This window comes from Mizuhopecten yessoensis, unplaced genomic scaffold, assembly GCF_002113885.1.
Source record: "Mizuhopecten yessoensis strain PY_sf001 unplaced genomic scaffold, ASM211388v2 scaffold11027, whole genome shotgun sequence".
Lineage (NCBI taxonomy): Eukaryota > Metazoa > Mollusca > Bivalvia > Pectinida > Pectinidae > Mizuhopecten > Mizuhopecten yessoensis.
In genome coordinates this window covers 14941-36118 of record NW_018408842.1, presented here as the reverse complement: position 1 = coordinate 36118, position 21178 = coordinate 14941, and the positions used below count along the sequence as shown (strand labels likewise).

At 34.1% G+C, this 21178-nt stretch overlaps 1 protein-coding gene across 2 annotated transcripts; it reads left to right on the top strand.

The window, feature by feature from the left end:
• The first annotated feature begins 729 nt into the window (after positions 1-729).
• On the top strand, positions 730-19589 carry LOC110464716 (serine-aspartate repeat-containing protein F-like). Of its 2 annotated transcripts, none has more exons than XM_021520080.1 (7): positions 730-845; positions 8485-11270; positions 11738-11868; positions 12405-12482; positions 12916-13027; positions 13870-13976; positions 14488-19589. In XM_021520080.1, exons 1-7 carry the CDS (start codon positions 826-828, stop codon positions 14593-14595), a joined length of 3342 nt encoding a protein of 1113 aa, XP_021375755.1. In that variant the 5' UTR covers positions 730-825; the 3' UTR covers positions 14596-19589. The 2 variants fall into 2 exon arrangements, with proteins under 2 accessions (XP_021375755.1, XP_021375754.1); XM_021520079.1 differs by lacking the exon at positions 730-845 and adding an exon at positions 6739-6966.
• The last annotated feature ends 1589 nt before the right edge of the window (positions 19590-21178 follow it).

The following is a 21178-nucleotide window of genomic DNA, read 5'->3' as shown; positions in this document are numbered from 1 at the left end:
AGGTTATTAGACCTAACAATTTTATTATTTCATATGGATTCTATACAAGTTTATCACATTTTTGTTTTAAAAAATATCATAATTTTGTCTTTCAATTATATGTACATTTAATTATATATAGCTGTTAATCTGTCTTGTATATACATTTGTAATCTTATAAGAAAAAAGAAAAGAGAAAGAAGTAAAAGTAGAAAGTAATGTCAAGTTGTGCATACTTTAATTAGAGTTATGGTTAATTGTCAAGGTCACACCTTACCCGCACTTTTGATAACCATTTCCTAGAGGAGGGCTATCTATCAATGCGAGCCCTCACTCACTTTGTATTCATTAGAACTACAAAGAAAATAAGGTAAAATTAAATTGAAAAATTAAGCACTATTTGGGATTTTATTTGGCAGTCTAATTACAATATGATGAAAATGTCCCATCCTTTCCTCCTCCTCCTCCTCCTCCTCCTCCTCCTCCTCCTCCTCCTACAAAATATTCAACTTTTGTGTATATATTATTATAAAATCATATTATACCAAAAGATACAATTATTTCCTGTCTTATAAAGACATATTTAGATAAAACAAAAACAAAAAAAAACTGTCCGGCTGTATCCGCGATGCCATTCATTTACTTTTCTGATACAGGCTATAACCGGAGGATGATGCCGTTCTGACGCTATATTCTGATACAGATTATAACCGGAGGTTGTTCAACTTATCTCCCCTGACACGTCTGGAAACGCACGGAATGATGGGTAAGACGCGAATTTTAAATGGCTTCATTGTCAACAATAGGAAGAAAATTCTTTAAATAAACAGAGGACCCCGGGACAGCATGAGCAAAAAATGTAGAAGGTAAGGTTTTAATTACAGTGACAATTAGTAAGGTACCAATTGTATATTCATACACGTTGTATTTATATCGATAATGAACAAGGGACAGCGATCTGACTGTTGTGATTTACGAGCAGGTGCTCGGTGTATGTAACTGGGTTACAGCTGATTCTGTCGATGTAAACACGATACGAAACTCAACATGTAGACTCTAGACTTATGACAGTTTGTTTTAGGTGGTTGTCAACCATTATGTTAAAGCTTTGTTCAATGGAAACCGTTGTATTTGAAAGCATTTGTTTAATTAAACACCAATGTACACGAACTTGTCACGATGCTATTTTGTATATGAAGTAATAATGTGTGCATGGACCATGGTGTGCTCCGCTGTGCTGTTAAGTTTAAAATTCAGTCATTTCATATGAACACGTCAAGCTTAGAGTGATATGGGTCACAGCATATATAGTAGCAAGATATGCTTCTTGTATGTCTGTGGATAAGAGTTTTTTTCGAATGAAAATTTGCAACACAAATGTGTAGTTTTTATTTGTTAATTGTTTTCTATGGAACCACTGTGTTAGTTTTGTTTTGAATTGTAATTATTCACGATAATAGTTATTTGTCTGTACAGTCCACTACTCGGATTGGGTAATTTCGCTATTAATCTTGTTCGCATCACAGGTTGTTTTGCCTTCAATCCAGTACTAGTTTACCCAAGGTTTCACCCTAATATACAAATATATTTTTAAAGTTATGAATATCAGACTCGGATGAAATGTTTTTCATGATTAAAAAATACTTTTTTCATGTTTCACCACGAAGTAAGATATAAATCTGTGGTTTCCCCAGACAATTGTGTTTTCCAAATAATTTCATGCATATGTAGCTACATTATATATGTGCAGATCTGTTCCACCTCATGCAAATCTAATGTGTCTAATGGCAAAATAAAAATGCTAAGTAACAACCCAGGACAAAAAGGATTTAGGACGAAACAACCTCACACCCCAGTAATGCATGTATGAATCATGCAAGCACTGTATGTAATAATGGGAAGTTACATTTTGACTCTTAGTCCATGGGTATCTGCTTCAAAAAAAAGGTGGGGGGAAAGGTGGGGCTTTGTCTAGGACATGTATATATGTAGGTTGGCGTCCCTACCCCCCCCNCCCATTACTACTCCGACAATGCTAGAAGTTTAAAGCTGACAGTGCAAATTAAAAAGCTTTCAATTGGAATAAAAAAAAATCTGGTTTTAAGATCTTCCCCATCTCTTCTGACTATAGTTTCCAAGGAAATTACGACATTTTAGTTTGTCCTTGCTTGGTAATGAGTATGGGTCACGCTGCGTATAAAAACTGTCAAACAGGTTATCATTCTACAACTGACCGCCCTTCAATTCAATGCAGCACGCACCCTGATTGGCAACCGATATCAAGAATCAAGCGCACTCACCTGAAAACTTTGAAACATGGCCAATCTGTTTGTTATTTATGGCACATTCTCCAAAATAGTGTATCCAAAATAAAAGGTATTTTATTGAAAATGTTTCTATAAATCCCATATATATCATCGGTCACACAAAACTTAATTATGAACTTGTAGTCTTTGTCGTATAGACGCTTTACTAGCTAAACATGTGCAAATGCGACAATCCCCGGTGTGAAGTCAACAAGGTAAAATTTGATTATTAAACCGTTCTCATGAAAATGATTGGAATTAGTATTGTTTTCACACAGGAGGTTATAACTAGTTGGATATCTAATAGGTAGACATTAGCATTCATCATATGTTTCCTTTTTTCATGGCTTTTTTTTGGGGGGGGGCAGGGATTGTGCATTATATTTCATTTGGTCGTATTTTACTACTGTTTCCACTTTTCTTAGATAAATGCTTACTTTGATGTGTTCCATTTTAATTTTATTCAACTTATCTGATACAAAATGTCAGTAAAAGATTGTGAAAGTGTTATATATATATAGTATAGTAGTGTCACCTTCACACATGTTGAACAAATGATAACCGGTTTGATGGGTAATGTGCTTTTTATACCAAGCAAGGACCAAACTAAAATGTCAGCACTTCCTCAGAAACGATGGTCGGATGAGGAGAGGAAGGTCTCAAAACCAGTAAAAATATATTTTTAGTGATTTTTTGTTTTTAATCTCAGTTGAAAGCTTTTTAACTTGCACTATCAGCTTTAACATAGTGAGAGTGTTATGGCAGGCACCATGTAATATAATGTCCAACATCCAAAAGTTGATGTAAATGTTCATAAGTGATTATACATGTATAAGTAAGAAAACTTGTTGCACAATTATTGTAAAATAGAGTAAGTCTATATTTTGTTGATCAATATTGAAAACAACTTAACATTAAGAAATGACATGACAGGAATAAAAAACGATTTGGTTCTTTGGCGATATATTTATACAAATAATTATATCATTTCAAATTTGATAAGCATCATTCATAATTTTTGTTAGTGAAATTAGTTCTTGATTTATTTTCTTCTAAAAACTGATACTTGATATTGCTTGTAGCATTCATTTAACAATGAAATCCTGACATAAACAAATTCTGTTATGAGAGCTTGAGGGTGTATGAAGGTTTAATTTGATTTTAGAAAGGTGTTTCTTTAAATATATATATTTCATTTTTATTCTAGTAAAAGTTATTCAGAAATATACAACAAAAGGTGATTGATCAGCTGGTAATTTCATGTTGCTGTAAACTGCTGCAGTGTATAAAACGTGAGAAAATTTAAATCTCCTCGAGAAATCTATTACCTGTGGGAAAAAGAAGACAGAAATAAATGACTTGCAGTATTGTTGGGTGGTTTAATAACCTAAGCCATAACCATCATATTTTAAATTCAAGTATTTGAAAAGTTGAACTTGAATCTTTCTGGTTGATTACTTTCAGTTATTTCTTCACAAAAGCTGGTCTAGTTTATATGGGAGGAAAGCAGTTCATTGATGACTGTACCACACATCTATAAATCAATTTTGTAGTTTTCATTTGTGATTCAAAAATGCTGAAAGGGAGATCAAAGAGAACTGAAAGGGAGAATTGTTGAAGTGATGTTTGTCCATACAATGGGAGTACATTAATTACCTCGACCACCTTGTGGTAGTCTAGTCTGTTAAAAGGGGTATCATACCTGATACAAATTTTGTTCTCACATTTTGAGTTCATACAAAAGAACAACAGAAGTACATTTTACCTGTAACTTTTAATGTTAAACAAAAAGCATGTTTTTGACTTCCAACCCAAACAACTGTTAAAAGAAAAATTGGTAAAGGTTCCAAAAGTGTTCTAAAAAAAAATCAAGTTTAGGCATATACCCTAGGAGCATATTCCCATGTATAATTGAATTCAGTGGGAATAATACCACAACAAATGTTCAAAATTCAAAATGTTTTCCTACTTACAAACTGGTTTTTAAGCAGAAAACATGATACCAGTAGTTATCATTTTCTTTATATTAGCCATACTATTCAAACCAAATATTTTGCATACTCGTGATATTGTTGTAAGCATTTAATCATTGCTTTTGTAGGTTCACCTATGTGCAGATAAATTATACCTAGAATTGTTCTTTTGTTTTTGATCTTGGGTAGAAATATATGGTCCATGTCAAATGAAGTATTGTCGTTTTATACACAAATTTGCAGAACCAATCATTTGAAAGTAGCAAACAGTCAAGATATAAATATTTGCATTTACTTAAAAAAAAAAGAACTAGAACTTAAAATCAATGTTATGATTAGTTTAGTTTACATTAACTCAGCTCAATTATTCTGTACCATTGAATCTAATATTGAGCTTATAAATAACTTTCATTCATTCTTTACTGGTTGGTTGGCTGAAGGGTTTTGCGCCTACATGAATCCGCCCTTACGGGTTTCTTAGGGCGGATTCATGTTCCTATACTGAACATTCCAGTTGATAAATACCTCAGCTAATTTATAGTACACAACGAAATACATGATACCCTGGTCTGATCATGCTGTGATCCTTCTGTGCTTGGCTTGGTCAGGACATCATACAGTTATCCATAAGCTTGACCCCTGTAGTTTAGACAAAGACTTGTGGTGTGTGGTTGTGACTGCAAGCTGAAGTTGATCCACGATCACACCAGAACAAGTCCAGTAGGTCCAGTGGTGTGGAATACTGTTTTATATGTATCTATATTATAAAAATGTCCTTTGAATAAATAAAAAGTCCAGTAGGTTATTATTTTGTTTGTAGAGGAGAGGTAGGAGTGGTCTGACAGGCTGTTTCCACAACCTAAGGATCAGTTAACAGTTTGTGTTGTATTTTCAGAAAGCTATTTGTATTAGGGCTAAGAAACAACAGCAAGAGTACAGACGAACTTAGCATGAGACAACTTAGATATTTTCACATTTAAAATTCTGGTGCAGCTTCAAGTGATTATTAAATTTATCATATGAAACAGCAATTTACTGTGTTCATGGGCCAAACATGCCCAGATAACTTTCATACAAAAATACCATGAGTAAGAAAACAATTTTGCTGAATTCATAATACTGATGCAATTTTGCTGAATTCATAATACTGATGCAATTTTGCTGAATTCATAATACTGATGCTAATTTCTGGTGCAGCTTCAAGTGAAATTATCATATGAAACAGCAATTTACTGTGTTCATAGGCCAAACATGCCCAGATAACTTTCATACAAAACAACCATGAGTAAGAAAACAATTTTGCTGAATTCAAAGACATGCGCTGTATTTGTACCAGAGGTAATATCTATGATTGAGTTTGATTTTAAAATTTCAATAATGTAGTCGTGGGTTTGGGTTCATTCTGACATTAGTGTATGTTGTACGCAGTGAGTAATGATTAAAACACATACTGATGCTAAATTAATACATTTGTATGAAAATGTCTTTTCAGTGTTTGTGTTATAAAACACCAGGCAGGCTTTAAAGCTAAAGTGTGCTGTGTAGGGGGTTATTTTCAGAATAAAAAACTCTAGTGACAATTCCTTTGACCAGTGATAATGTTCATGTTTTAGAAGAAAAAAGATCACTAACATTGCATAATCTAAATAAATTTTCTGAAGAATTTTTTGACATATTTCACAATGTTGAATTGCATTTCATTTGTATGTTCATAATTGTGTCACATTAACTTTTTTATGGTTATTTAATGTAAGAAGTTCAATCATCTTTAAATTATTCTAGAACATTAGCTATTAAATAATTGCATTTTACCCAGGATGGACTTATAAATGATCATCATATATTTATATAGTACAATTTATTTGAAGCAAATAATTATGCGGACCTTTATTTAATTAATTTATCCATTCAAATCATAAAAGATAATCTGTTTAATTATGCTTATTGAATATGATGTGGAAATTGCAGACTAAACATTACCTTATTATGTAAATACCTGCTCTGTTTCCCTTTATATCTGAAACCCAAAATGTTTAGAACCAACACTGACTACAAAGTAACTGGAGGGCACCTGTTAATTACAGGTAAACAGCAGCAGGTAATCCTTGCATCAGGTGTTTGTCACAGCCCCAGGTACATACGGCTATTACCACCTGGGCTTGGTTTTGTCTGTCAATTGTGACAATAGGTAGGTCGTGTAAATAGTGATCAGGGCCCTGAGACTGGAGGCTTGGTGTACACACCCAACTAACTCTGTCCTGCTGGCTCATTTAGGAAGTGGGTGTTGGTACAAGGACAGGCAGGGTGCTTTTTCTAGACCACCTGTAGATGTGATGTTAGTGTAGGCCGTTTGTTTTTTCATGGAGGATATTTCGAACTTCTTGATTCAGAAATTCTACTTTCATATTTAAAGAAGAGTGGAAGTGTTTTGGATTTACACTGTGTTTGTAGCTGAATTTTTAACAAATGAGCTTGGAGACATTGATACAGCATACATTGAAGACTTTGGATTTTACCATTATTACATGATATATATAGTGAATTTAGCCAGATGTGAGTGCTAGTACTGTGAAGTTATGTAATTAGATACCAGATACTACATACCATTGAGCAATGAAGGTGAAGATGAACCCAGTACTACCATTCCTAAGTAGATATAAACCTATCCAGCTGTATAGCCACACAGACATTGATCCAACATGTATCAGGTAGCAGCCTATTTTATATTTCATTTCATTTTCAGCACCATGTGCCTGCACAATATTAAAAAAGTATCCAGCTTTTTGGCTTATGAGATAATGTCACATATGCAACATATCGTGTATTCATTAACAACATAATATATATAATTACCACAAATTATGATCTTTAATGGTAGGAGATAACATTTTGCTATCGGCATTCACACCAGACGTGTTATAGCCTCACATGGATGATCGATCAGTTATCCCACTTCAGCAAGCTGATTTTGAATCCAGATGTTGTGCTACCCGATAGTTTCAATATACCATAGAATAGGATGGTTCTAACCTTTTTTTCCAAAGGAGAAAAAAGATTGAAAAATCCTAAATTTAAAAACAGCAGCTAAAACTTTGTTTGTGGGGGGTTTTAATAAGCATTCTTCAGTTGATATATATTATAAATTTATACATTGGTAAATTATTTACAGCAATTACTTATTTATAAATTTAAAATTTGATGAAACATAATATTATGGTACATCCAAGTCCTATAAACATATATTTCTACACATGTTTTAAAAATATACTTGTTGCTGTCCGAGGGTCAATTACATACAATGTACAACAGCCCATATAAACTGGAAATCCAACTTATTTGTGTGATTAAGTTCCTGTTTCTATGTATATGTACTTCTTTGCAAATCTAAATCCTTTTCTATGGTCATGTCAATTAACAAAGGGTAAAAGCCATGAATCCCCCCAAGTCTAAACATTAGCCCTTTGTATGGTTTTGTATATACCATACATAGAAAATGCCTGCAGTCACAGAGAAATGGTCTGAATTAATTTGGTTTCTATGATTACTTGCTTTGTATACAGATTTTATCAGTGAGAAATACCTTGGGGGAAGAAACAGCTTTATTACTAAATAAATACCAATGTGTAATTTATACCTGAAGGTACCTAATGGACAGATCAAAGACATTCCTTTTTATTTACAATGCCAACTTTACGTCATGTTGAGGTTCTTTATTGTAATTTGCAAGGACAGTCCACAGTAAACTTTTTATATACAGAAATAAAATATATTATATTACTTTGATAAAAGGTTTATAATATTTTTCTTGTAAAACATTGTAGATTTAAAATACAGATTGACAAAACTTTGAGGGAAAATTAAAAAAGATATTTTGAATAAATTATATAAGAAATATAAAGTATTTTTCTTGTGAAATAATGTAACATAGATTGGCAAAGCGTATTAAAAGGGAAGAAACAAAAAACAATTTTGATATCTATGCATATACACTATATATACAACAAGAAAAACAACCTGGAAGCAATGGTAATAATAACATATAGGTAATGAGATGTACTTGTTAAAGTAATTGCCTAATAATTTTCAAGCTTTCGATTCTTACAGCTTAATATTAAATTTCAACCTTATATTTCTTCTACAAAGTAATGAAATGAATGCTACATGAATTAATACAAATGTGACTACTACAACGATTTGACCTAATTTCCCTGTTTTGTTAATTGCAGTACAGCGAGTAAACTTCCGTCCAATGGCCTCGCCCCCATTGATGAAGACGATGATGTCTTCGTAGAAAAAGGATCCACTAAGGACCGAAAGAAGATGAAGCTATTTTCGAAGAGAAAACCAGCATCGTTTATTTCTGGGTTAAGCTTTCGTAAAAACAAGAAGTTATCTCACTACAACAAGGGAATAGGGCCTCTGTCTGAAGACAGTCTACTGGTGACACCATGCGATGGTGACAGTGCAAGTATCAGGAGCAGTGTGTCAAGTTTGGAGGAACAGCTGTCTGATCAGCGTACAGACAGTGTAGATAGTGGAATCGACTGTCTCCACCCAGCGTTTATGTCGGGAGCAAATCTTTCGTGTGGAAAAAGAACTTCTGCAGCATCCCCGCTTTCGTCTACATCATCCCTCCCGTCAGCATCAACATCGAAACTAGCAAGTGATCAGCCATCGAATCCTAAGATGCAGAAACGTCATTCCCAAAGCAATGTTATTTACCATTCCCATAGCAACACAGGTCAAAGGTCACGAGGTAAAGGTAGGGCTCCTATAGCTTCACCCGAGGACGATTCTTTGTTGGATAATCCTGAGCAGGATTATGATTCAGACTCTGATACAGATCTTCGCTCTCCTCCTCGCAAGTCTGACGTTTCTGTAAAGGACAGTAACTGTGCACACAATAGCTCTGCCTCTTCGTTCCACACCCTCAGTGACTGCTCTTCATGTGATTATGATACAGACAGTGATTCAGAGTCGTCGTCTTCTTGTAGCTCTGATGGACGGCATTGTTGCTTGGATAGGTCCACAGAGTCGGACAGTGATACAGACTCCGATACCAGCCAATGCTCTGCATATTATGTTCCCCCCAAGTGCTATACTGATTCCTTTTCATCCCAGGGTGGTTCTTTGACTGGGCGACAAGAACGCATCCCTGTCAGTAAAGGAAGCAAGTTACCTTTTAATTCTGTACATACAAATTGTGTAAATACCAGCAAGAGTGTTGCAAAACAAGACAGTTTTACAAATCATAGATCTCGGACTGAAAAGGCACCGCTTTCCTTCTTGCGCAGACGGAAAGACAAGAAGTCCTCCAAAGCTAGTAAAAAAGCTGAAAAGTCTTTTAACATTAGTCAAATTGGTGAAAAGTTGTTCAACAGTAGCCGGATGGAGGGCAAGCTAACCAACAAAAGTTGGACAGAGGACAAAACTTACAACAATAAAAGGAAATCTACTGGTGAAAAGTTGTTCAACAGTAGTTACACCTTCAATACTAGTCAAACAGAGAATAAGTCTATCAACAGCAGCAGTAGATCATTGAACAGCAGTAGTCTTTCTAGAAACAGTACTGGTCGGGATGTTAGCAGAAATGGCCGATCGTTGAACGGCAGTAGTCTATCTAGAAACAGTACTGGTCGGGATGTTAACAGAAATGGTCAATCTTTGAACAGCAGTAGTAGATCGTTGAACAGTAGTAGAACTTTGGACGTCAGTGGTCGATCATTGAACAACAGTGGTAGATCGTTAAACAGCAGTAGTAGAACTTTGGATGTCAGTGGTCGATCATTGAACAGCAGTAGTAGATCGTTGAACAGTAGTAGAACTTTGGACGTCAGTGGTCGATCATTGAACAGCAGTAGTAGAACTTTGGATGTCGGTGGTCGATCATTTAACACCAGTAGTAGAACTTTGGATGTCGGTGGTCGATCATTGAACAGCAGTAGTAGATCGTTGAACAGCAGTGGTCATAGTAGGAAGAGTAGAAGTCAGTCCATGAATGATGGCAGGTTAGTGAAAAGCAGTGGAAATAGTGTTGTGATGGAAAATCCTCATGTGCTGGTCAACCCTAGTCCAAAGTATGTTACAAGTCAAGCTGACCACAGCATCACAGCGACACCTGTCAGAGAGTCCACATCTAATCTGACGGTCAACAGTCGCAGTGCGTTTAGTCGTTGGAACACGCCAGGCTCTTTGCCACGGACACGTATATCCTACGTTGATGGAGGCAATTTTGACTTAACCTCGGAGGAACCTATTTACCATGAGATTGACGATATAAACGTGACAGACAGTGTCTCTGACCATTATGTAAATATGAGAAACACAAATGATGCTCAGATGTCCAGTTTTGGATATGTACAGATGTGTGCAGCGAGAAACATGGAACCAGTTTCCGGGGATCTTAGTCAAACAATGAGCAGCAGTGATGATGGACTTTATGTTCAGAATGAATCTAGTCAAAGGTCAGATGTATTGGACAGTTCAGTTCATGTTTGTGATCAACAGGTTTGTGATCAACATAGTCAGCTTCCCCTAAACACTTGTGATAATAATAATGATAACTTTGCCGACTTGAAGGATTCACCAAATATAACATTACCGCTAGACACATCAAAGAGTATCGTTGATGTCCGCCGTGCCATGAAAAAGACTGCATTCTGGGTAGAAAATGCTACATACGATAGCACATGTGGGTCAGAGGATGGGTCCCCTTCCTCGCTCCTGAAGGACAAGAAAACAGTGAGCGAAATGGACCTGTGTAATCAGATTATAGATATTTACTTTGGTGAAGACAGTGATTCGTCTTTGTCTTCGTCCTGCCTGGAGAATTCTCTTGACCAGGATTCCTCCCTGTCTTTTGGTACCGATGAGAACGCCTCTCCTGACGAATTTACGACAGTGCTGACAAGTCCCCAGACCATTGAGACCAATGTTGACGACTACTCGGTGGCGACCTTTGTATCGGAGCCTTATCAAACATCTAAGGCAAGGACAAGAAAGATCAGAAATGGTGAGTGGCGTATATAATATCACACTTCATGTTTAATTAACGGTGCATAAAGCCCCATAGACTAATGATAAAGAAAAGTAAAGAAAAATAGCCAATAGGCTAACGCTCGGCATCAATTACTTTCAATTCCCAACATTGATATCATAATTCTCAATGTGAATATTATATTTACATTATAAATACATGTATATTATTGCATTTATAATGTTATTTAAAACCATTTTTTAATTGCTGATATTTTTTAAAAAAAGTTTGCATTAAAACATGCTCGAACCTAATGATTGTGATTGACAAACTGTAATTAGAACCATTGTGAAATGTATCTCTACTTTACAGAATTGAATGGATTAAACATGAAATCTGTCATGGTATTGAACCAACTGTGTACAAAATTTGAAAAAAAACAAAACATTACTGTATTATTTTTCAAAATTTTATTAACAATAACTGATTTGTTTTGTCTGCAGATGGTGATGACCTTGATGATGGTGCACAACAAGACCAGAAGGTCAGGACTGCAGACACAATCAACACAAAGCATCGTCAACTTGAAAACACTATCCTCAAAGAAAAGATTGAAAATATCAAAACACCAAAGGTATGTGAAAGATATAATGGTTAAGCTGTAAATACTGTAAATCAACAAACCATGTCCAATAAGGCTCAATAAAATTGTGATTTCATTCTCCCACAATAAAAATATCATCCTCTACTTTCATAATACATTCATAATACATCTTTGGGCTCCCTGGTCTTATTGAAGGATTAATACTGTATGTATCTTATGCACATCTGAACTGTCTACTTCTGGATACCTATATACTGTTGACCATAATGCTTTGTCTAGAGGTGTCAGTTGTCGGGAGCATATTTAAAAGGCTTACACGAGTTCTTAATGCATCTTCATATTCATTTATAAGAAAAATAATAACAAATGAAAAAAAAAAAAAAAAACTGTTCAGGAATATAAATTATATTTGTAAAAGTGAAAAATTTCAGTACAGGTTATTACTAGATCTATAAATGTATTATTCAAAAGCAGCAAACAAAAACCAAAATCTGGATATGAAAAATGATCCAAATAATGTCAAACTTCTATTTTACACATGTATATAACGACTATTCTATATTCAGAAGTCAGAAAAGACGAAATCTGCTGAAGCTACAAGTGTCTCCAGGGTGTTCTGTGATAGCCGACCTCCATCACTACTGGTAAGTCTGAATAACCCACGGCAGTCATATAACAATTTGGAGGGGAAATTAAAATAAAAAATGTTTTTAAACAAGAATATTCAAAATCCTATTCAGTATATATTTCACCAGAACACTGGTGTTCAAACTCTGTCCATTTTTTTCCTGGTATATTAAATTTGGATGAAGTTTTAATCATTATGATAGCAGTTATTGATTGCTTAAGGGGTTATAATCTGATGTTGAACCTGTGAACTGTTAAAGCAAGTTTGGCAATTACAATTATCAGCAATTTTTAGAAAAAAATATTATTCATAAAATATCAAACTTAAAGCTGTTTTGAGATTTAATGAATTATTAAGACTGAATGCTGGTCTCCAAATATGATAGTACAAGTACTAAGTATTAAACTAAATATTGTTGAACTTGTTTAAATGTTCCTTTTTGATTTCAGTCAGAACATGAGGTTGACACCATTACAAAGCTACACACTATCTGTAATAGCCAGAGGAAAGTGAGCTACGTGGATGTCTCCAAGGCCGGAATGGTCATCAAACATTTCCCTCGTAAGTACATTAAGTGTATCTAAATCCAATGAGGGGGAGATTTCTATTCTACAACTTCACTAAATGCATGTTATATTTTCCAAGCTTAAACACTAAGTCCATCACCAGTGATACGAGAGGGGACTATATGTTTACGCTTTGTCAGTCAGTCTGTCATTCCATCGGTGCATCACGTTGTTCGGGTTATATATCAAATGCTGTAGTATTTGACAATCAGTCTTTAAATAATTGTGTCACTGAAGAAGAATAGAGGTTGTGGTTTGAGCTCTTTGGTTTGGTCTAATGTTATATATATGTGCTGTTTCCTTTCTTTGTGCTCGGCTTGTACGGTACACATACAATGTAACTTTACCCTCGCTCTCCTGCTTCCTTGTAATCCTCCAATGTATATTCATAATAATAGATATTTTCCCATGGTATTTATGAAACTAGGCTGCCCAAGGGTATCCAAACTTTGTGGAGAACCCTCACCCTTATATCAACAGAGCTTCAAAGGCAGCTAAATTTTATAAATAGCTTCATCCATTCTCCATACTCCATTCTCCATACTCCATTCTCCAAACAGAGTTTGGATACCCAGTGTCAATAAAACCACTGCATTCAGATCACTTCAGCCTAGTTTGTTAAAAAATTAAACAAACCACTAGAATAATTACCATTAAAATTTGAAGTTATGTAAATTTCTATAATAATTTAAATCTTGATTTAAGGAAGGCATCACATAAACTTGAAAGTGTTATATGTAGGTTACAGAAATATTTTATATTTATGAAATAATCAAAAGACACATGAGCACGATTGTAGATTTTTCTATTTTAAGTCACATTGTTTGTCTGTTACAGCTCCCAAGCATGCGTCCCGCCTCAGTTGGTGTGACCAGCTGACTAATGCTGATCTAAATCACCACACGCCCACCACTTCTCCTGCCAAAAGGTCCATTCTTCACCAGGTAAGTAATGGTAGCTTCAACGTAATAAAATCATCACACAGCAACTGCATTTTAAATAATTAAACCTATTTATTTCAATTTCAATATGCTGCTTTTCTGAAGAGATAAGAGACCATTTAATCAAAGGATTGGTCAAATAGTTTGTTAGCACTTGTTTCCTTTAATCGAAATAAAGTTTCTCAATCGGATGAGAAGTATCCTCCAACCTCCTTCTGTCTTATAGTATTTGGTCTTAGTCATGAATATCAGCCATTGGGACGGAAGAATTGATTCTTTTATTCTGGCAGATATTACACAACAAGATATGTTACTATGGAGGATAGAAGTTCATCTTTGTAAACATTTGGAAAAAGATGTTTTTGTTGTAATTATTATGCAGAATTTCAGACGTGTTATTTTGTAATTTTTTAAATAATACAGGCTCACACTAAGAATTAGCAACATGGTTTTAGTGAATAAGTTTACAGTATAATATATTAATTGAATTTAATTTTGTTTGTTTGTTTTCCAGCGTCCACAGAGTTTTATTTTCCCATATGTTGAAGATGAGCCATCCCCAATTGTGATAACACGTGTAAGACGAAGCAAGTCGTCAAGGAGGAAGGAATGGCCATGGTAACAATGTAAATCAAGGTCGCATCAGGAGGTCAAGGTCACCGTTTTACATTCAGAAATACCTAGAGCTGGGATTTCAGGTTCTTAAAGTCGAAGAAAAGGATGATCATGTACCAGAACAAGCACCTGTACACGCGACACACTAAACTTGGCAGAACGGCTCAGTAACTGGTCAATGATTTGGTACTCCTTCTACACATGTTTTGTGATTTCGCTGTAAATGAAGGAGTCCATTTCTGGATCTGGTGCTTTTAGCAAGTCTTTTGGCTGAAATCTGCTCTTGTAATGAGAAAAGTCAATCATTAAGAAAGATAGGCGAGACCTCATTCTTCGTATTTACATATCAGTTACAAAATACTGAAATGCTAGCAGAGCTCAATCCACCATGACCTTTGACCTCAGACCTATTTGGTTGGTGAGGGTAACTGGGGACATATTGTGCAGTATTACTACTACCCGTCGAGCTTACATCATCGAGCTGGCTTTATTAAGTTATGTTTTTGTTAACAAATGTCACGAATCTCTCAGTGCTGTGTTGTTATATTTATTTATTGAAATGATGGGACCGGATGGCATCCCATGTTTGTTGATGTAAAACATTAAAAAAAAAACTGTTATTCATGTTGTTGCCAGTTTTCTGGTATTGTTGTAAGGGTTAACTGGACTGGGGACAGTTAGTGGCGGCCGAGCTTGCTCGGTACTGGTATTCCCATTTCATAGTATTTTGTAATGTTTACATTACACAACATATAGAAATGTACATTAAAAGGTAGTTTAGATGTTTTATGTTTTATTGTCGTTTTATCAGCAGTCAGATATCATAATTTTGTCTTTTCCTTTAGTACATGTGTGTACTGAAACTCGGTTACTGTCCGAAATCAAACTTATTTTCAATATTTAAGTAAATAAGGATCTACCTGAAACATTGCCTTAACCTCAAGCTATAAATAAAGGTTATTTGACCTGGCCAGTATGGTACATTTAAATATATGTTTGGGGACGTCAAGTTTTCTCACTGACACTGAAAACATCTTTTCATACTAGTGTGTCCTTTAGTGTTTTACAATTTGTAAGATATGTTTCATGTGTGTGTTGTTTACACAGAGTTCTAACCTATCTGTATAAGGTGCACATGTTTTCTAGTAAATATACAGGACTGTTTAAGTCACACATTTTCTAGAAATACACAGGACTGAGTTTGGGTATCTTTTCATTATCAAAATTAAAAAAAACATCAGTCTCAATAATTTTCATTCCAGATTACAACAAAAAATAATTTGGTATTAATTTTTCATATCACATATCAATATTATCATATCTTGATTCATTTGCATTCCTTAATAAATACTCATGGAAAATCCTGTTCTTAAATAACGTTTGTATATTGAATGTAATAAACTTGCCAAGAATTGCAATACTATATATTTTTGTACACGAAACATTGCCGCTACTGATCTCGTATAAAATACACATCACTTTGGTGTCATACCAACGGCCTTGTCTCACCGATCAACAGTATTGTAAACGTGATAGTGATCTTTTGTTTAGGGCGTCTACAGTGTTTCTTTTTTTAGTTTTTACAGTTTTACTTAATATTTCTTTTTTAATATTTTATGTTCATATTGATTAAAGATCAATAAAATGTGAATCAAAATATTTCTACTAGTCAATCATCTGCTTGTTTTATTCTGCTTCATCAACATTTTCATTATACATTTATAACAGGTGCAATGCAATTAAATAAAAAGCTGTGTAAAAATCATTAAAATATGTAAGCTTTTGTAGTACTTCGTTAATAAGTACTTTACATACCATATTTATCTGGCAATAAGCCCATGTCATGTAACCAGCACATCCAAATCTATTGCAGTTCAGTAGAAATGCTAATAATTGCTATTTCATTGTCCTGTTATAAGCCCACAACCTACTTTGAGTATGTGTTGCCCCCTGGGCTAATTGCAGGATATATATGGTAAAAGTATAAAGTTCATGATGTATTTGTGTAGAAGTTCTGTACTCATTAGTGCAATTCATCTAGATTATCTTCACATTCAAAAGGAATGTTATCATATCAGTTATCAAATGTACCACAATCAAATAAATGGTCGATTATCAGAACATTGTCCTAGTAGTATAGAAGTCTTGTGTGAGTGGCTTATATCTGCAAGTGTTGTGGAATATAGCCAGGCTGGTTTGCGTTTCTATTTTTATTATGACTTTAGTCATAAAGGGACTTTTAATAAATCAGTATATATGGTTTGTAATTTTAAAATTGAACAAATGTAAAATGATTATTGAATAATCTTTCAAAAGTATTTAAATTGTGTCACTGATCTGAATCGTCAACGAAAGCTGGATTTTTTTAATTTATAAATGTTTTCTACAAGTTAATATCGGAATTTCCTAAATCAATACTTTGCCGGTTTTCTATTTATTGATGGACTCTACTCAAAATCCATTATAAGAATATAAAAACAATTTGCCTGTTCCAACTTCAATTTTTTTTATATTAGGTTGGGTATGAAACTATTAAGAAGTAGATATACTGGCTATATATTTGTCAATTGGCACTTGAAACCCAGTAGCGAACAAACATAGCTTAAGAGTTATATGATTACATACATATCATTAAGATATTCAGGTGGAAAAAGTTTTCCTTTTGAAACGATGTTAAAACTTTTCATGTATGTGAATGCTTTTTCAAATGTGGAGGAAATGTAAAAGAGTTTGACAATACCAGTGCTTTTTAGTGCAGGTGTACTTAACTATTATCAAGGTCAACTTGTTTTTAGTGCCAGTAAAAGAGGAGGGTGCTTATTACAGCAAATAATATTTATTGACATCAAAGTTGTATTATAATGTCCTGAATTTTCTTCTCCACCTAAATGAATACTGTCCTAAAAAATGCATATTAAATAATCACAGACCATCTACTAGAATATATTTTATTCTGCATCTCTATATTTTTAGGTAAGGTTTTGAAAAATACGATTTGCTTGAAGGATGTTTTTTATTGAAGAAAAAACTTCAAATGTATATTTTAACTCTTTTTGATATTCTTCATTCAATGTTAAAATATCAGTTCATTTCAATATCCTGACACTTCAGTTTTTGTATGTTAAGATGGAAATACAACATAGAATTTGATCAGTGAAGGAATCAGTAAAGGAAATTTCAGATTAAAAATTAAAATGAATTTCCTATTAATCAAGAATTAAAGGATTGTGGGTTCAGTATAGCAATAGAAAGTGAAATGCATGCAGTATGATTATTTTTGTTTTATTTGTTGTTTTCTTAGCTTGTTATTCTTACTATTGAACAAGGTTGTACGAACTTTTATTTAAAAGTGTGTAATTAAATAAAAGGAATATTTTTGATGAAAATGTTATATTAATAATAATGCATGTTTCGTTTATTATTGAGTAGAAGTCCAACCTCTCTTTTTCTGTTGTCCGTCTACAGAAACCAGCACCAAGTAATTAACTCAAGTACCCATATATATTTTTCAATGCCAGATAGGACTTGGGTAATCTTGATGAAAGCAGATTTTGTAGCATAGCATGTACATACATCCTGTAATGATTTAAAATCAGGATGTGAATCTTGCAAACAGGGGCCATATAGTTAGCATAGACAATCGCATACATACTTTACAACAGTTTATGAGGGGATCGGATAAATCATGGTTTTTCATAGACCCTCATTTTTGTTACACTGCCTATGAACCGAGAGATCTAATTTTGTCATGTTTTTTGTGTGAAATATAGGAATTAAAGAGATATCCATGAAAAATTACAAAATTTAGAGCATTAGTAATCTACATCTACAAAACGTACAAAATTGTACTTGGGTTAAAAATTTGAATTTGTACAAAAAGGGATTAAATTATCATAAAGTTACAAACAAATTGTTTTTCTTGTCCGGTCAGCATGGGACTTTTGAAATACATACAGGACAATCTTGGAGAGCGTCTCGTGGATTCTAATTTCCTTGGCAATTTTTGTATGAATAATGTATCAAATGCAGAGATCCCAGTCAAAATATGTTCACAAGTGTGGCTGGATGTAGCAAGATTATCAATTTGAGCAAAGAACTTAATTATATCAAAAGAATTATTTAGAATGAATTAAGTTTCGATTCCTAATGGTATAAATTGTTTATATTTTTGTGGTTGAAACCTGTTTTCATTCATAGTTGAATTACATTGTGTTACTATAATAGTCTTATATAAAACCCTTCCTTTGATAGTGTGTAAATATATTGAGAAGGTGTAGTTTTGAAAATGCATGAATTGGTGTGTCAAAGATCATGTTTATATTATTGATCGGTGTGGCCAATGGGAATGAATAATTTATTTTTGTATGAAGGTAAGAAGACAATTGGTGTATACAGGTGTATTGTGGAATGCTGCTGAACATTGTATAATTGCTGATGGTTGATATAAGCAAATTGCTAACTACAAATTGCTCATTGCATTCAGTAGGATGAAGGGGAGACAGAAAGCTTGGGACGCATTCGCGTATCCTGGTTGAATTATATAACGTTCCTTAAAATACGCAAGTGTATTGACCTTGTTTTATGAAGAAATAATGCAAACTAGTGACAGCCAACATTTAATTTTCGTTCAGGCACGTCTGGACCGCTCAATATACATGTGCCAAATATTCCTGAGATCAGCCTCAGTTCAGATCTTAGCCTTTCATTTTCTTTCATGTTCGACCGTTTCAACTGGATATGCGATAGGGGCCTAGCTAAAGGTTTTGTAAGATGTTTTTTTAGTTCACATCCAGTGATTTTCTCTTGTTTGATAACACTGCTATGTCCTTGACAGTTTCTCTCGAGTAGCAGTGTGCTGTTTCTCTGTGGAGATCCATGTTCCTTATTGAACCTTATTGCAAGTTTTAATGCAATTTCCTTCCCTGTTAGTACCGAGGTCATTTGGAGATGATATAGTGGTGCTTTATATAGAATAAATATTTGTAACAGATTGAAAAAAAATTATACGAAAATGAGCTATTATTTTTACAAAATGAGCAATTTGCATATATCAGCAAATCGGGAAACAAAATCAGCGATTGGTTATGTGTGCAAGCATTTCATACAAATACTATTGTATGTGTGTAAGGCAAGTGATGCAGAAGGTACAGCATGTTATCAGTATTGTTTGATAGATATATGATATAGTCCGGTCAGGTGGATCATACTGTTAAAAGTATTTAAATGTGTGTGAAATCTGTCTTTCCGTCTTTCCCTTTCCTGAAATTTCTTTTGATCTGTCAGCTATCATGTAAATAAAAACTATCATATGACACATACTGGTGACTTTGACTTCATTTATATTGAACATTAACTGAATGTTTAGATACCATGTGTAATTGGAATTAATGTTCTTTTGTGTATTTGTTGAGATAAGACGCTGATAGAGGAACTTCTTCAGAACTATGAAGCCAGGATTCATGATAAAAAATAGTCCAACTTGCTGGGCTAAAGATTATCTAGCGTGTTCAAATGAACGACTTTGATCAGCATTGTCAAGGTCACAAAAGTTGAACGTGTATTTTCGAAACAAAAAACATTACTGATGTAAGTTCATCAATACGGCCTGTTGTGGCTTCTCATTTTCTTATCCAGTATTTGCTGTAATTAGTGCCAAAAGTGCCTATAACATTGGCTGAATGGGGCCCTTAATTACTTAAATATGTTGGTTGCTGTGTGTAAAGTTGACTTATAATCAACAGTCAAACATATTCAAAAAATGTTTTCTCTTCTAAAATATATGAGAACAGTTTTGATAAGTCTTTTAAACTGAAGTGTTTTGTGAAAAGGTAAATTAATTTCGTTAACCACAGCAGGCCAGGATAGAGAACTCTAGTGCGTTTGTAAAGAAGGGGCTTACATTATTTGAATAAGTATAAAAACAGGGGAATGGGGTTTGTAAAATGGGCAGTAATTACAGCGAATACAGTATAATTTATTGACATAGTTCCACATAATAATACAAACAAAAAACATTAAAAACCAAAATCAATAATCATTTACATATATTTTTTTTAACTGCTTGTGTATTAATTCTGATATTTTAGTATATTGATGGATACTTTCTCCCGATGTTCCGTATCTACATCTTTTAACTGGATTTTGTAGAAAATTACTACAGTATAAACATGCAGTGCTTTCAGTTGACTGTTGACATTTAGAACGGCAAATAATATGTTCCCTAAATTTTTGAGGTTCAGAACTCTTCTAAAGGCTCTTTATGGGGAATTGAAATCATACTCTAAAGGGTCTGTTGAAAGCCCTGGACATGTGGAGAGCAAACTATCTGATTGGGTGAAAGTTGCCCAGAATCCAGTGTCTAAACCTAAACATAAATGTGATCCCCTGTGTGATCCAGTTAAAATTTTCCAGTTCTATGGTAATAACAATAACAGTTATTTCAAATATCCTCAACGTGAGATTTCATACCAATAGCAGATACATTCCAAACACAAGTTTAATCGCAACAAAGCACAACCAACCACAAAAAAAGTTTCCATAACGGCTCATTGCATGTGAGCTCCTTTGGAGAAATTAAAAGAAGTTTAGGA